This window comes from Schistocerca nitens, chromosome 5 (assembly GCF_023898315.1).
Source record: "Schistocerca nitens isolate TAMUIC-IGC-003100 chromosome 5, iqSchNite1.1, whole genome shotgun sequence".
In the NCBI taxonomy this organism is placed as follows: Eukaryota; Metazoa; Arthropoda; class Insecta; order Orthoptera; family Acrididae; genus Schistocerca; species Schistocerca nitens.
In genome coordinates, this window is record NC_064618.1 from 642,145,094 (window position 1) to 642,162,941 (window position 17,848).

Here is a 17,848-nt window from a genome sequence, read left to right on the forward strand (position 1 = left end):
TGCACCTCTGAAGGATTCAAAAGAACTGCTCGTAACACCTTCAAATGTTCCACTGACCGCCATCTTGTTTCCACACCTTCAACTGTTCCATTGTCCGCCATCTTGTTTTTACAGCTGGCAGATAGCCATACAGTGACAGTGACACCGCAATACACAGAGCTCCACAGTGAAGAAGATGAGGAGAAAAGAAAATATAAGCGAAACATAATGTAAATAGATACACACACACACACATAAAACCTTTTACATAAAATTAATTAATTTCAAGCATAGTCATAACAGTTTTGAAATTGTAATATTTTGTCTACATTAAGTTGTAAAAACATAATACAGCAGGAAAACCACGCCATGTGGTAAAAAGGTATGAATACATAATTTTATATGCTCTTCAAAAATCTGTAATTACGATTTAAAAGCTAATAGTGTATATTCAATCAATATATTGTTAGCAAAAATTTGAAAAGTTCTCGATAGATTTACTTAAAATTTTTACAGGATGCTGTAGTAAATGTTCAGGCAGACAGAGATGCACATTTTAATATATATATAAAAGTTTTTAGCAATAATCTTCAAAAGTTCTTGACTGATTGTCTTCAAATATTGACATAATACCAGATATCTGTATAAAACTAAAGATGTACATTTGGTCAAAAAAATTTCTCTGAAACAACTTTTTGAAGTGTTTATGATGGGATTATTGAAATATTTAGAAACTGTGAAACACTGCTTGTAGAAGAAAGTTGAAACCATATTGATGGTAGTCATCCCTATTTCCATTGTGTCTATTATACATTTACTGTTATAATTATCATATAAATCTTCTTAAACTCTTTTACACGTAATAAGATAAGATTCTGATTATCTTTTGATAAATATTGTCGTAGTGTGAAAGTCAATATCATTTTTGTAATTAGCTTCAATTGCTTTATTTATTTCTTCCTAAAAATAAGAAACATAAATGTGCACTCCATCATACTGGCTAAAAAATAAGGTTAAAGTATTGTAATATACAATAAAATGAAATGAATGTGGTTAATTTCCTGACTTTGGGACTCACATCAAGTTTTGAAAAACTGGCAAAAAATGGGAATTGAAAACAATGAATACTGTTGCAAAGCATCAATGCCAATCAGTACTGGGTTGTGTAAGATTCCAATACTGGTCCAGCTACACAGTAGCTGCTCTTCATTGTGATGTCAGAGCAGTAGTTAGGGGTGTGGTGTCACACCTCCTGCTCCCTCTCGGTGACCTTGAGGGTGAGTGGTGTCACTGGTGCATGCAGCACCGTAGTCCTCCATCGCATCTCGCCATCAAAGTCCAGCTGAAAGCGGCGTACAACCTGGAAACACAGGCGAGCAAACAATCTTGTCACAGCCCCTATTATCACCCTGCCTCTCCAATCTTTCCAAGTTGTAACGATCTCATAACATCAGGTGTTAAACTTTTCGTTGGCGCATTGTTTCACACCCAATATTTATGTAATCCAGTCTTGTTTAACTCCATATCTGGAAGAAGTGATCAGAAAATCAGGGAGAATGAGCAGAATCAATCATCAAAAGCAGAATACAACTAGGTGGAAATCCCGAATAGTTTCTAGGGTTCTTTGTTTACGTTTTAGTCAGTACTTAAATCAGTTTATACGATTTCTGTTTTTACCATGAGTGAGGAGTGTGTAGCCGGCCGTTGTGGCCGTGCGGTTCTAGGCGCTACAGTCTGGAACCGCGTGACCGCTACGGTCGCAGGTTCGAATCCTGCCTCGGGCATGGATGTGTGTGATGTCCTTAGGTTAGTTAGGCTTAAGTAGTTTCAAGTTCTAGGGAACTCATGACCTCAGATGTTAAGTCCCATAGTGCTCAGAGCCATTTGAACCATTTGAGAAGTGTGTGACGTGCCGTAGGATCGATAGTTCCGGGGTATGGTGTGATGGATGCTGTAGTTTCTTTCATTGGGGCGAATGTAGTGACGTGGGAAATGGGGACATAAATGAGGCTCACCAGTGGTATTGTAGGATCTGAAGTAGAAATAGGAAAATACTAGAACAGGAAGCGAAAATAGTAGGTCTTCAAGCTGACCTAGACAAGGCAAGGGAGGATCTGGACAGGTTAAAGAGGGAGAAAGGTGAACAGAGATGGGAAGTGGCAACAGGTAATATGGGGAACAGGCAAAGGAGAGCATCAGACAGCTTTATCATTAATCTTGAAAATAGATTTGACCTGTTGCCTCAGTCAGAATCGAATGAGCCTCATGTTGCTGAAGCTGTAGAAAGGGCACAACAAGCTATCAAGGACTTGAAAAAGGTGGGGAAATTTGTAAAGAGAAAGAAAGTTCTGTTGTTAGGTAGTTCCTGTGGTAGAGGTGTTGACCAACTACTGCAGGAAAATCTAGGTCCAGAGTACCAGGTCACAAACTTTTTTAAGCCTAGTGCAGATCTGGGTCAGGTAACAGAGGATTTAGGTTCTTTATGCAAGAATTTCACACAGGAGGATGCCGTGGTTATAGTGGGTGGTCGGGGAAATAGCATTGACAGAGACTCTGAATATTCTATAGAGAGTGACCTGGTGAAGATAGCATCAGAAACGAAGCATACGAGTGTGGGATTTGTGTCTGTGTTGAGACGCCATGATCAGACTCATTTGGACTCTTCCATCAGTAGGGTGAACTTGGAGATGGAGTGGCTGCTTAGGACGGATATAGGGTCCCATATTGGTTTGATTCCTGTGGATGCTATCGATCGGTGGGAATACACTAGGCATGGCCTTCACCTCAATAGGAAAGGGAAGGGAAAACTGTCTGGGTTGATTGCAGAAAACGTAAGGGAGGACACTGTCACAGGTGGTAAAATATCAGTGGTCACAGGTGTCAGAGGGATGCCTTTTTTAGGGTAGGGAAGGGGAAAGAAAACGAGTTTTAAGAGAGATTGGCGGACACACACAGTTTGAGAAAACAGATGAACAGGAGTCAGATTTTAGCATACAGCCTCCATTTAAACAATGTTTAACAGAAAGTAATCATAAACTGCCAGTTCATCTTCGCCAAAGCAGTTATAATCCCATTAGTATGCAGTATCCGTTATGTTTATTACACCAGAACATTCCGAGACTCAGAAATAAAGTTGATGAACTACTCATTTGTTTCGATGTAATGAATTCCTCTAACTAAATTGACATAATCTGCCTCTCTGAACATCAAGTGACCACTGGTATAGATATGTTAAACATTTCAGGATTTAAGCTAGCTTCCTACTTCTGCAGAGTAGATATGGATGGAGGAGGAGTTGCCACATTTATTAAAAACTGCCATAAATTCAAGAACATTGACATTAATAAATTCTGTTTAGAGCAGCATCTAGAAGCATGTGCAACAGAAGTAGAGTTCCATAACAGATCCTATATAATAGTAACTATTTACCGAGCATCTGCAGGAAATTATAATCTATTCATAAATCATCTAGAAGCTCTTTTGGGTTATTTAACAGGAAGAAACATAGAAATTCTGATTGCTGGTGACTTTACTACAGATTTTCTAATGCAATCTTCCAGTAAACATTTACTGCAGTTAGTAATGCTGCCTTTCAATCTCATTCACGCTGTAAACTTTCCAACTAGGATCACTAAATCCTCAAGGACAGCCACTGATAAATTTTTTATAGACAAATCAAAGGAACAAAATCATATCATAAAACCTGTAATAGATAGACTATCAGATCAGGACATGCAGCTCCTTGTTTTAGATGTAAATTCTAAGCAGATTATCAAGACTGCTAAATCCGAGTACAGGAGAGTAGTCAATCAACCAAAAATTACGTGTTTTAGAAAACTGCTCAAAGATATGAACTGGAAGGATTTTATAGTGCTCATGACATGCATGAAAAATATTACACATTCATGAACAATGTCAGTACCATGTTTGAAAACTGTTTTCCTCTAAAAGTTACTCAAATTAAACAGAAGTCTATAATAAAACCATGGATTACACAAGGAATAAAGATTTCCTGTAAGACAAAAAGGAAAATGTATCTGTCGACCAAGAATAGCTCCAATACTGAAGATTTAGCTAAATACAAGGATTACTGTAAAATATTAAAAACAGTAATTCAGACATCTAAACAAATGCACTACGAGAAGAAGATAGCAATGTCAGGGTACAAAATAAAAACAATATGGGTTATAGTGAAAGAGGAGACTGGTAGAACCAGAAAGGAACAGGAGCAAATAGCACTAAGGGTAGATGACACATTAGTAACCGATGGGCATAGTGTGGCAAATCTATTTAACAAGTACTTTATATCCGTTACTGATAGAATGGGATTGTCAGGATCAGTAAATAATGCCCTGGAATATCTGAAACTAGCCTTTACAAATAGCTTCAGGTACATATATGTCAGTCACTTCACCAAAAGAAATAACTTCCATAATAAAATCTTTAAAAACAAAGCATTCTAGTGGTTATGATGAAATAACAAAGTTAATTAAGGCATGTTCTTATGAGTTTAGTACAATTATAAGTTACTTGTGTAACCAGTCAATTATAACTGGGACATTTCCTGACTGGCTAAAATATGCAGATGTTAAGCCTCTATTCAAGAAAGGGGATAAAGAGATACCATCAAACTACAGATGGATTTCACTTTTGCCAGCATTCTCAAAAATTTTAGAAAAAGTAATGTACAGGCAGCTTCTCAACCATCTGACCACAAATAACATATTATCAAGATCACAGTTTGGATTTATGAAGGGTTCTGATATCGAGAAAGCTATTTACACCTACAGTAAAAATGTACTTAATTCATTAAATAACAAGTTACAAGCAGCAGGTATTTTCTGTGATTTGTCAAAGGCATTCGATTGTGTGAACCACAACATCCTTTTAAATAAATTAGAATTCTATGGTGTCACGGGCAGTGCTGCAAAATGGTTCAAGTCATACCTCACTAACAGGAAACAAAGGGTGTCAGTGCAAGGGGCTAGTGAATTAAGCCATCAGTCATCATCAGAATGGGAAGAAATTACATGTGGTGTCCCACAAGGATCCATCTTAGGCCATTGCTTTTTCTTGTGTACATTAATGATCTCTCATCAGTTACACTGCCAGAAGCAGAGTTCGTTTTGTTTGCAGATGACACAAGTATTGCAATAAATAGTATGTCGAGTGTAGTTCTAGAAAGATCTGCTAATGATATTTTAATGGATATTAATAAATGGTTTAAAGCCAACTCACTGACATTAAACTTCGAAAAGACTCACTATATGCAATTCAGAACCTGTAAGAGGTTTCCACCCAGGATATGCATAAAGTATGAAGAAGAGCAGATAGAAGAGGTCGACAGTCTTAAATTCCTGGGATTACAACTTGATAATAAATTCAGTTGGAAGGAGCACACCACAGAACTGCAGAAACGCCTTAACAAATCTGTATTTGCAATTCGAGTGTTAACAGACATAGGCGACATAAAAATGAAAAAGCTTGCATACTTAGTCTACTTCAATTCCATAATGTCATATGGTATAATATTTTGAGGTAACTCTTCAAGTCAAACAAAAGTTTTCACAGTCCAAAACCGTGTAATATGTATTATTTGTGGAGTAAATTCACGGACGTCCTGTAGAAATCGCTTCAAAGAACTGGGTATACTAACTACTGCCTCTCAGTATATTTACTCCTTAATGAAATTTGTCCTAAATAACATATCTCTTTTTCCAACAAACAGCTCAGTTCATACATACAATGCCAGGAACAAAAATGATCTGCACAAGGACTTAAAAGCACTTACTTTAGTTCAAAAAGGGGTCCACTACCCAGGAACACTCATCTTCAATAATTTGCCAGCAAACATAAAAAATTTAGTTACAAATAAAGATCAGTATAAAAGGAGCTTGAAAGACTTACTAGTGGTCAACTCCTTCTACTCCATCTACGAGTTTTTTAATACAAACAAATGATGTATTGTATATATTCGTACTATTAGTATTGTTATTTCAGCTTAAAAGAAATTGACATGTTCCACATCCACGAGGATCTCCTCAGCACGGATCTATGGAACGAAAAACTAATCTAATCTAATCTAATCACAAGGTTAGGGTCAAGAATGCTCCAGTGAAGTGTGATAGGGTCACTCTTGTTCTCTGCAATCTAAGCAATCTAAGACTGTTTGCTGATGAATCTGTGGTATATGGCTAAATATCGTCGTTGAGTGACTGTAGAAAAATATAGGATGACTCTGATGGAATTTCTATTTGGTATGCTGAATGGTAGCTTGGACTAAATGTAGCAAAATGTAAGATAATGCAGATAAGAAGAAATAAACGACCCTGTAGTGTTCGAATTTAGCATTAATAGTGTACTGTCCATCATTTTGATTTGCAGCTCCTTGTATTGGTCGTGTTTGCAATTAAAATTGGTTGGATGTGAGGTCCACCAGTTATGCAAAACACCGTTTTTCTCAGTACCCAAACATGTTTCGGCACCACTGTGCCATCATCAGTAGGTTTTCGTTTTTATTTATTCTTTACATTTGCTGTGCATGAATTTTCTGGATCACTTCTGTGTTAATTACCACAGGTAGCTTGTCATGTTTTCGTGTGGCAAGTACTTCCATTCTCCGCATAATGCTGGGGTGTTGTGATGCACGTATAACTATAACAAGTATTTTTTACAAATAACGTAGTAAAACACTTTTCACTTCACCAGAACACAGTGTGATTCACGTAACTATAACAAGTATGTTATGTGTGATTCACACTGTGTTCTGTTGAAGTGAAAAGTGTTTTACTACGCTATTTGTGAAAAATATTTGTTATAGTTACATGTGCATCACAACACCTCAACATTATGCGGAGAATGGAAGTACTTGCCACACAAAAGCATGACAAGCAACCTGTAGTAATTAACACACGGCCCCTACAATTCAGAAGTGCGCTGCTCGATTTGTAAGTGGTAGGGTCTATCACCACACTTTGTCAACCCAAATGGGATTCTTTTCTGGGCCAATGTAGAGGCTGGCTAATGGCATCTTCTGTTCACCCTGTGAGTGAACAGGTGGCTGTCCCTTCAGCAGCGTCTGAGCAGGAACACATGGGCAGGGGTTTGCCAGTTGTAGGAGCTCCAATGTTAGGCGCATTATGGAGCCCCTTAGGAAGATAGCTTTGAGGGCTGGAAAGAAAGCCAGTGTTCACTCGATATGTCCGCTGGGGGCCTCATCCGAGATGTGGAGGGGACCTTGACTGCAGCTGTCAAGTGTACAGGGTCCAGTTCAAATGGTTCAAATGGCTCTGAGCACTATGGGACTCAACTGCTGAGGTCATTAGTCCCCTAGAACTTAGAACTAGTTAAACCTAACTAACCTAAGGACATCACAAACATCCATGCCCGAGGCAGGATTCGAACCTGCGACCGTAGCGGTCTCGCGGTTCCAGACTGCAGCGCCAGAACCGCGCGGCCACTTCGGCCGGCACAGGGTCCAGTCGTCGCGGTTCGGGCACCAAGTGGTGTAAGTTCGCGAACCTCTTGTCGACCCCTGTTCACTAGTCTGGATATTTTGACATTGGCCTCTAAATATGTATATTCTTTACTGTCGTTTCTTGTTAACAATATCAGCTTATTCCCAAGAATAAGCAGCTTTCATTTAGTTAATACTCGGCATAAATCCAACCTCCATTTGTATCAGACTTCCTTAACTCTTGAGCAGAAAGGTGTGCAGTATGCTGCTATATCCATTTTCAATAAACTACCAAAATAATTAAAGAATCTTAGCAGTAGTCCACGCGCTTTCAAATCAAAAATGAAGAGTTTTTTTGCAAAATTAAGCTGATTCTTATGTTATTATGTTGATTGTGTTTACATAAACTTAAGGCTTGAATTTTGTTGGGTTCATAAACATTTTATTTTATCAGTTATTACTTTTATGTTGTAATTTCATGTACTGACACGTTGCATGACCTTGGAGATTTGCTCCACAATTTTGTCTTACGGAAGTTGACGTGTAAATAAATAAAATAACTAAAAATAGCTGTGTTGTTGGTAGTGAAGGAGATGGGACCTGCTCCACCAGCTGAGGACAGATGTGCCGCCTTCCCTCCCTTTCCTCCACCCTCACCCCCGCCCCGCGCGAGTGAGAGTGCAGACTACTTACCCTGGCCAGCAAGGTGTAGATCTCGAGCTCAGCGAATCTGCGGCCGATGCACATCCTGGGGCCGAAGCCGAAGGGCATGAAGGCGAAGGGGTGCGCTGTCTGGGCAGAGTGATCGTCCTTGAGCCATCGCTCAGGAATGAACTCGGAGGCTTGTGAGAAGTGTTCATCCGAGTTGGTGAGCACTACGTTGGCCAGCACCATATCCACCTGTCGACAAAGACATCAAACAGTCCAGACTGTGTTCACGTGTGTTAAGCAACAGACAAAATGTTAGCCTACACCCCCCCCCCCCCCAGCCCTAAAACAGCAAAGTGGTTCCCTTGGAGCGCTGTAGATGGTGTAGAAACCATAGCTGTGCAAGAGATTAAGCTGATAATAAAGACTATGCCATTTTCCACCAGGATTGTGAATGAACCAGTATTACTTGTGGATGGGGTGGGTGGTGGAACAAGGGGGACTGAAATACCAGCACCATTGTGCGATCGGCAGCTCATCATCACCACAGGGCAAAGTACAAGCTTACAACGGTACTGCAGCAGGACATGGACAAGTCTAATTATTAATTACAACAGCATAGTTGCTAAAAGTTAAATGTACAACCAACTTTACTTTTAAGGTGGCAATGTTTTGCACCTTACAATGATTCAGTTTCTACTCCTTGCTGCGTGATTAATCTGAAATTAGGAACTATCTGATAGATTCTCTATTGTTATGAAGACGTTTAAATGTGACTGACACCACAGAGTGCACTTTCCCACTAATTCTTAATGCTCATTGCATCATAGGTGATTGGTTTTTGTTATCAAAGATTGTGTGCCGAGAGGAACAAGATGCAGAAATGGGACATAGGTCTCACAGTGTGTGTGCAGGCAGAGCTGTCCAGCCCAGAACTGCCGAGCAGTGTGGGGATGCGGTATCCCAGCTTTCGAAGGTGGTATCCCAGTCCAGTTTACTGAGGGAGGTCCCTCAACGACATGCTGATCAGTTCAAGGTCCTTTCATGTTAGAGTGGTTGGCGACCTCACAGATTGCATCACGAGAGTGCAGACACAGTGTATTCCTGAGCTCGATGGCCCCTTGCAGTGACGCCTAGAAATCTTGTTGAACAATACAGAGAAAGTCTGGAATGTCCTAAGCGACATTGGTGGCGCCATCAGCCGTCAGGTGGTGGTCACGTGCGCCAGGCTGCTTACCGCGAATTTTTCGATGAGGGACCGCCAGTTGGTGGAATTTTGTTTAGACGACAAAGTGGAGATGAATTCTAGAAGTTCCGAAGCCAAAAACCAAACTAAAGTTGCTTGTCGGTCAGCAGTTGGAGAAGTGAGCAGAGAGGGAGACTAGTCAGGGAATTCTATGATTATGATTCACTGTGCACGCTTAGGAGGGAGGAAATCAGAGGTCTGCGGCAGGGCCGGTAGTTTTGAGAAAGGGTCTTCGATTTGGACGCCCATGAGGAACAGACGTCTTCCGTGTCAGCTCTTTTCGACGACGGACAGACTTACTATCTTTTGCTCTCAGGGGAGCTTGTAATTTAGCACGTAGTTAGGCCGCTGTACCTGTTGCAAACTTAGACGATTCTGAACTTCGCCTTCTCGCTGGGAATTGCCGTTCATTATGCAGCATACGGTGGTCTTGAGAGCACTTCTCGTATTACACTGTCATATTGAGACGTTTCTGAATTTCGCCTTTATGGCTGGGATTTCATATCTCTCGTCTGCTGTGTGCAGAGAAGCTACAAGCCAGTATTCAGATTTAGTATTTTGTGGGCCGCAGTCTGCTGTCCATGGTCTTGTATTTTATCGTTAAGAATAGTCTGAAGGACTGAAGCCTTGCCGACGGCGCAGATTTCTTCGAGAATCGTCACTCCGCTTCGCCACCACGTTATATTCACGGTCATATTGCAATTCGTTCCGGCATTATAGGGGTGTAAAAGTAAATTGCTGTGATCACTGTTAACGTATTTTTTATCTCCACTGAGGTTTTGCACCTAGTGTTCAGGAGCAGTTTCTTCTAGAGTTTCGTGCTGCGGCGATGTCAGTCATTTCACAGATCACGTTCCAACAAACAGGGCAGAAGTAGGCAGTTGATTGCTAGTATTAGTTTTGAGGGACTTCTATTTTGTTTTATATGTCCATTGGACAATTATGTCATTGTTTAATCTTGATTTAAATGGGTTCTGACTTAAGATACATTTGTACAGTGCAGAATTGCATTTATTCTTTGAACAGAGATTAGTTTCCCTTGATCAAAGATGTTTATTATTTTGTGTTTTTTATTAATAATGTTTTGATCTAATAGTGAATTTTGATTAGCTGGGGGACGAGAATATAGTCTGAATATCCTAGAAAATCTCAGAGAAATCCATAGGGTATGCTCTAGTTGTAGGATATTCATTGTGATGTAACTTTATAAATGACAGGGCCACTCTTCATATCGCATTAGTTAAGTCAGTTACGTAACTTTACACACTTGTAAGTACCCTTGGTCTTTCTTCCTCCATACACCGAGAATTAAGACGTGTTAGAAATATCCTAGAACCACTGATCCTGTAATACGATGCTGGACCTGTACCATAAGGGGATCAATATTCATGTCAAGCACAATCAAATTAGAAAAATATGCTTTAATATTCTCAACAGTTCACATTATTGCGATTTGTATAATACACACATTAAAAAAAAGTTTTGCATCACCTCACTTCCGAGCGTTCCGGAACCTGTACAGAAAACTGGAATGGGGATCAATATAAAAATCATTTCCGCACTTTTTATTGTTCATTAAAACCACACACTGCATGTTGTACCACCACACAGCGAGACATTCAGAGGTAGTGGTCCAGACTGTTGTACACACCAGCACCTCTAATATCCAGTAGCACGTCCTCTTGCATTGATTCATGCCTGTATTCATCGTGGCATACTATCCACAAGATCATCAAGGCACTGTCGGTCCAGATTGTCCCTCAGAGTAGCTAGTGGGTCACGTCGTCGATAAACAGCCCTTTTCATTCGATTCCAGGCATGTTCGTTAGGGTTCATGTCTGGAGAACATCCTGGCCGGTCAGGTCGAGCGATATAGTTATCCACAAGGTAGTCATTCACAAGATGTGCATGATGGGGACGCGAATTGTCGTCCATGAAGACGAATGCCTCGTCAATATGCTGCCCATATGGTTGCACTAACGATCGAAGAATAGCATTCACGTATCGTACAGCCGTTACGGCGCCTTCCGTGACCACCAGCGGCGTACGTCGGCCCCACAAAATGATACCCCAAAACAGCAGGGAACCTCCACCTTGTTGCACTCGCTGCACAGTGTGTCTAAGGCGTTCAGCCTGACCAGGTTGCCTCCAAACACGTCTCCGACGATTGTCTGGTTGAAGGCATATGTGACACTCATCGGTGAAGAGAACGTGATGTCAATCCTGAGCGGTCCATTCGGCATGTTGTTGGGCCCATGTGTGCCGCGCTGCATGGTGTAGTGGTTGAGTGAAATTGCGCATCATGCAGCCTATTGCGTACAGTTTTAGTCGTAACTCGACGTCCTGTGGCTGCATGAAAAGAATTATTGAACATGGTGGCGTTGCTCTCAGTGTTCCTCCGAGCCATAATCCGTAGGTAGCGGTCATCCACTGCAGTAGTAGGCCTTGGGCGGCTTGAGCGAGGTATGTCATCGACAGTTCCTGTCTCTCTGTACCTGCTCCATGTCCGAACAACATCGCTTTGGTTCAATCCGAGACGAGTGGACGATTCCCTCGTTGAGAGCCCTTCCAAGCACAAAGTAACAATGTGGACGCTATCTAACCGCGCTATTGACCGTCTAGGCATGGTTGAACTATAGACAACACGAGCCGTGTACCTGTTTCTTGGTTGAATGACTGGAAATGATCGGTTGTAGTACCCCCTCCATCTAATAGGCGCAGCTTATGCATGGTTGTTTACATCTTTTGGCGGGTTTAGTGGTATCTCAGAACAGTCAAAGGCATTGTGCCTGTGATACAATATTCAAAGTCAACGTCTAAGTTTAGGGGTTCTGGGAAGCGGGGTGATGCAAAACTTTTTGTGATGTGTGTATAACTTAAACATAGTGTTATTCTAAATCTACAAAATTTGAACTCCTGCATTAATTACAATGTTTTCTGGTGTTGAGTCTGAAAACTGAATACCCTTCTTGTTCGCTAGTCCGCAGCTCGTGGTCGTGCGGTAGCGTTCTCGCTTCCCACGCCCGGGTTCCCGGGTTCGATTCCCGGCGGGGTTAGGGATTTTCTCTGCCTCGTGATGACTGAGTGTTGTGTGATGTCCTTAGGTTAGTTAGGTTTAAGTAGTTCTAAGTTCTAGGGGACTGATGACCATAGATGTTAAGTCCCATAGTGTTCAGAGTCATCTTGTTCGCTATGTCGATAGAAACGGCATTATACGTTTATTGTCCGATTTCTTCCTAAGGTAGCCTAGTTGTTATTCAAATACCGGTCACAAAATTCGTGAAAAAAGTAAGTTATGTGCACTCAAAGGTGAAGCATTTACAGAAGTGTACACGCCGCCCCATCAACTAAAAAAGATTCGAGACTGGATTTGCAAAATAAGGAAAATTTAAGACGGTGGTTTCATTGTGTAAGATGTTGTACATAGCTTCCTCCCCTCTTAAGAACACTGCACAGAATGTGTATACAGCAATGTGCAACTGCGATAAAAATCCTTGTTTGAGATGTTGTTCAACTTTCGTATCAATTTCGCACCTTCTTCTCTGTCTTGACGAATCATCAGAATCCATTGTGCAGTTTGTCGTTCTCTGTTAGTTTTTTATTGCTTAAGTCAAATCTCGGCAACTGTGATCATTTTACCCTTAAAAGAATTGTCCTCGTTTTTAGTTTCAATCAAGTAGCAGCGAGAACCGATACATTCTTGTTTTTGCGCGGGATTCAAGGTGTTCGAGACGAACTTCGCAGACATTTTTCTCTTCTTCGAAACATTCTGGAGAATACATGGTTGTAGCTCTGCCACAAGTTGGGTTAAGAAGTATCTTTTTTCTTTCTTGATGGTGACTAGTTTCAGACACCTATGTCCATTTTTAAATCACCCGTATCGGAAGTGTAACAATGCAGGCGAGAGCCCATGTAGACTGACCCTGCAGTGATGATAAAAGCGGCACTATGGCCGAGTCAACGACAGTGGTCCTATTTACTGTTACTGACTCGGCTGTAGCGTCCCATTGATTGTCACTGCAGGTTCAGTTTTTGTACATAGGCTTTCACCTGTATTGTTACACTTACAGTACGGATGGTTTGTAAATGGACATAGATGTCCGAAAGTAGTCACCATCGAGAAATAAAAAAAGGTACTTCCTAATACAATTTTTGACGGAGATACAACCATTTTTTTTCAATTATAAAACAAGTTGCGACCTAGTTTTCATCTGCAGCATGTTGCAAATTCATAAATTCTGGAGAATGTCTTCCACACTTGAGTTAGAGATGCACATTTCATTGTTCCATTGCGATTTTAGACACAACAACGTTGACACACTACGACCGCACGTCTACTAGTTAACACCGCCCGCTCAAAACTGACTGGTCGAATGCGTATCTGCTCCAGCTGTTACCGCAGTTACTGCACTGACGTCGCTGATACGTCAGGAATAAAATTTATCTCCAAACTTTTGGGATGGGCAGTGTATTTATGTCAGGTAAAATTGTAAAAATGGTTAATTTCTGTCCACTCATAATTCATAGCTCCATAAACTTCATATATTGATAGGAAAACCTAGTTCCATTGGTACTGTATTAATCAACCACGATAGTCGCTTATAATTAATTGTAATGACTTACCCATAATGTGTTCTTTGGTTCAGTCGACTATTTGTACATCACCTAATCTTAAACCACAAAAGGAAGTAGCATTACAGACATCTAGCTCACAAACATACAGGGTGGTCGGAAATTACAAACTTCAAATTACAAACTTCTAGGTCAGGTAGAGGGTAGTTCGTACATAACATCTTGAATAGGAACCCACGCCCGGAAACGTATCGTTTCCGTTCTACGACGGTTTCAATGCAGATGATTATCTCCACACCCACGTGAGGAATGTACTGAGGCGTGACCCAGTATTATTGTTGCAATCCATTTGAAAAGAATACTGACTCGTTTCGTTATTACTTACGCATTTGCATTACAACTTACACCTTATGGTTTATAGTAGCCGACAACAATAAGAACTCAGCAGCTACGGCACCAGCCGCAACGTACCGATGCATTACAACAGCGGCTCGATGTGGCGAACATCAACATCGTTACACACATTGTGCCTCCGAAACATGTTCTGGTACACTCTCTCCATCCCATCTGGTGTCTCTTCAATGTCTTGTGCAGCGGCCAGAACTCGTGCCACAGATCTTCCTCAGTCTCTACAGGTGTCTCATAAATTAGGCTCTTCATACGACCCCACAAGAAGTCGTCCATAGGGTTTAAATCTGGCGATAGTGGCGGCCACGCGGCTGGACCATCACGGTCTATCCATCTTTCACCATACCGTCTGTTGAGATGTCTCCGGACAGCCCGTGAAAAGTGAGGTGGTGCTCCATCATGCTGAAACCACATTTCCTGACGCACATTCAATGGCACAGCTTCCAAGAACGGGTCCAGTATGTGTCGTAGGAGGACTAAGTATGCGGGACCCGTGAGCTTGGGTGGAAGAAAGTATGGTCCAATCACATGACCGTCCAGAATACCTGCCCATACGTTAATTCCAAACCTGTCTTGAAATCCCTGAACATGCGTGGCATAAGGGTTTTCGCCCGCCCAGACATGGCTATTTCGAGCATTCAGAACACAATCCCTTGTGAACCTATATTCATCTGTGAAGAGAACTCAACATGGAAACAGGGGCGCGTCGATGCAACGGTGCAGGAACCATGTGCAGAAGGCGACAAGTTGTGGAAAGTCTGCTGGACCCATAGCGTGTACCCTTTGTAAGTGGTATGGATGTAATTGTTGCTCATGCAGGATGTACAAGACTGTACTGTGACTAACAGCCATTGCACGCGCAATTGTTCGCGAACTCGTTGACGGGTTATCTTCAATGCGACACAGTACACCTTCTTCAAATTCGGGAGTGCGGCGTCGCCGTGGAGCACCACAGTCTGTAAAGACATTGCTTTCCCCGAAAGTCGATAATATTTTTTTTTCTTTTGTGCATTTCCTTGTCGTAGTACGTATGTATCATTTATTTAAACTATTCTTTGTTTGTTAATACGTCACATTGTTTCTTCATTCATTTTGCTACTGTTTTATATTTTATATTGTACGAATATGAATGTTCTGGTTTTATATGCTTTGTAAATCTTTGGTTAGGCTAGGAGAAGTACTGTGTCAGAGAGAGAGCGAACGAGTATCGATAGAGAGCGTGCGAGTTGTGGTATCGTGGCCGGTTCGCGGGTGGAGAAACGTTGCAAAGTTCGGCGTGAAAGACGGTGATACGCGGAGGAACAATTGATTACAGTGCGTCCGCTGTGTTAATAGGAGATCGTGCATTATTAAGTGAACAGTAAAACCTGAAAAGTATATCGAGTGTTTGCGGTGACGATTTTACATACTGAGTGAACCTGTGACAATTAGCCGTGGACCAGACACCATTGTCGTGTGGAGACATTAACTGTTAGAATTGCGTGAAACTGGAACAAACCAAAATGTTAAGTAAAAGAACAGTGCTGTGATTTGATCAAGAAACATTTCTTATATCATCCAAACTGTCTTAAAGACGACGACGTAAATTGAACTGTTGTTTAACGGACTGTTATAGTGATAAACACATGTGACTCTTTTCCTGTGGCAACACGGTGAAAGAACTGTGCGAAGTATTGGCATTAACCGGCTATATATCGTAAATACTAAAGACATTGCATAATTCCGACCTACCCGCACCGCGTGATTAATAAGCTTTTAATAATAAAACGTCGCGCGCGTAACGACAACGCACACACTGGAACTATTATTATCGCGCCAGTGCTGCCAGCTGATTCGACTACAACGGAGACGTGGACCACCGCCGTAACTGGAATATTAACGAAACAGGAGGATCCATAATTATCTTCACGCCACGAACCAGGATTAAGTTCACACATCGTCCGCGTGGACCACCGCTGACGTCATCGCACCGCCTGCAGCAACAGTTAAGGTTCAAAATTATTCAAATGGCTCTGAGCACTATGCGACTTAATTTATATGGTCATCAGTCGCCTAGAACTTAGAACTAATTAAACCTAACTAATCTAAGGACATCACACACATCCATGCCCGAGACAAGATTCGAACCTGCGATCGTAGCGGTCGCTCGGTTCCAGACTGTAGCGTCTAGAGCCGCACGGCCACTCCGGCCGGCAACAGTTATGGCATTAAAAGAAAATTATAACGCTCTCTCTCATTTCAAAATTAAACACAATTGCAGTTAAATTATCTATTTTAAAATAGTCACAATATCAAGGTTCAATTTTGTTTAGTTCCAATAAATATTCTTTACATTATTTCGTCTTGTTGACAGTGTTGAAAACCCGGCAAATTAAAGTTGAATTAATAATTTTCTTTCAAAATTCTTCTCAGACATTTTGCTGCTCATCACAAGTTTATTTTAATGTTTGTGTGTAACTTCTTTTGGAGGGAATACATATTTTATTTTTTGTGCAGTAAAATTAGCTACCATAAAATTATGTATATTACCAGCTGATGCTGTCCGCCATTACTGCTTGAAAACTGACCAATAGTAATTTTGCACCTATTTTCTCATTTGCTGTCAGCTTCAAAACAAAATTACGTATTTCGTGGGCATTATCTTTTTACTGGAATTACATTGACTTTAATTGTTCATTTGGCCCCCGCTAAAGTGATTTATCGCATCTATATAATACACTCCTGGAAATGGAAAAAAGAACACATTGACACCGGTGTGTCAGACCCACCATACTTGCTCCGGACACTGCGAGAGGGCTGTACAAGCAATGATCACACGCACGGCACAGCGGACACACCAGGAACCGCGGTGTTGGCCGTCGAATGGCGCTAGCTGCGCAGCATTTGTGCACCGCCGCCGTCAGTGTCAGCCAGTTTGCCGTGGCATACGGAGCTCCATCGCAGTCTTTAACACTGGTAGCATGCCGCGACAGCGTGGACGTGAACCGTATCTGCAGTTGACGGACTTTGAGCGAGGGCGTATAGTGGGCATGCGGGAGGCCGGGTGGACGTACCGCCGAATTGCTCAACACGTGGGGCGTGAGGTCTCCACAGTAAATCGATGTTGTCGCCAGTGGTCGGCGGAAGGTGCACGTGCCCGTCGACCTGGGACCGGACCGCAGCGACGCACGGATGCACGCCAAGACCGTAGGATCCTACGCAGTGCCGTAGGGGACCGCACCGCCACTTCTCAGCAAATTAGGGACACTGTTGCTCCTGGGGTATCGGCGAGGACCATTCGCAACCGGCTCCATGAAGCTGGGCTACGGTCCCGCACACCGTTAGGCCGTCTTCCGCTCACGCCCCAACATCGTGCAGCCCACCTCCAGTGGTGTCGCGACAGGCGTGAATGGAGGGACGAATGGAGACGTGTCGTCTTCAGCGATGAGAGTCGCTTCTGCCTTGGTGCCAATGATGATCGTATGCGTGTTTGGCGCCGTGCAGGTGAGCGCCACAATCAGGACTGCATACGACCGAGGCACACAGGGCCAACACCCGGC

General features: G+C 42.0%; 1 protein-coding gene across 10 annotated transcripts in view; it reads right to left on the reverse strand.

The window, feature by feature from the left end:
• Window positions 1–591: 591 nt before the first annotated feature.
• The window catches only part of LOC126259432 (probable cytochrome P450 301a1, mitochondrial), a 414,350-nt gene continuing 397,093 nt past the window's right edge, over window positions 592–17,848 (reverse strand). For 4 of the 10 annotated variants that reach the window (XM_049956238.1, XM_049956242.1, XM_049956240.1 and 1 more), the window contains exons 11-12: window positions 8,129–8,335; window positions 594–1,339 (exon numbers count right to left, since the gene is read on the reverse strand). In XM_049956238.1, the coding sequence (XP_049812195.1) occupies window positions 1,223–1,339; window positions 8,129–8,335 (324 nt within the window). In that variant the 3' untranslated portion in view covers window positions 594–1,222. Of the gene's footprint in view, window positions 1,340–8,128; window positions 8,336–17,848 lie in introns of all 10 variants that reach the window. The other 6 variants (XM_049956243.1, XM_049956237.1, XM_049956234.1 and 3 more) reach the window with 4 other exon arrangements.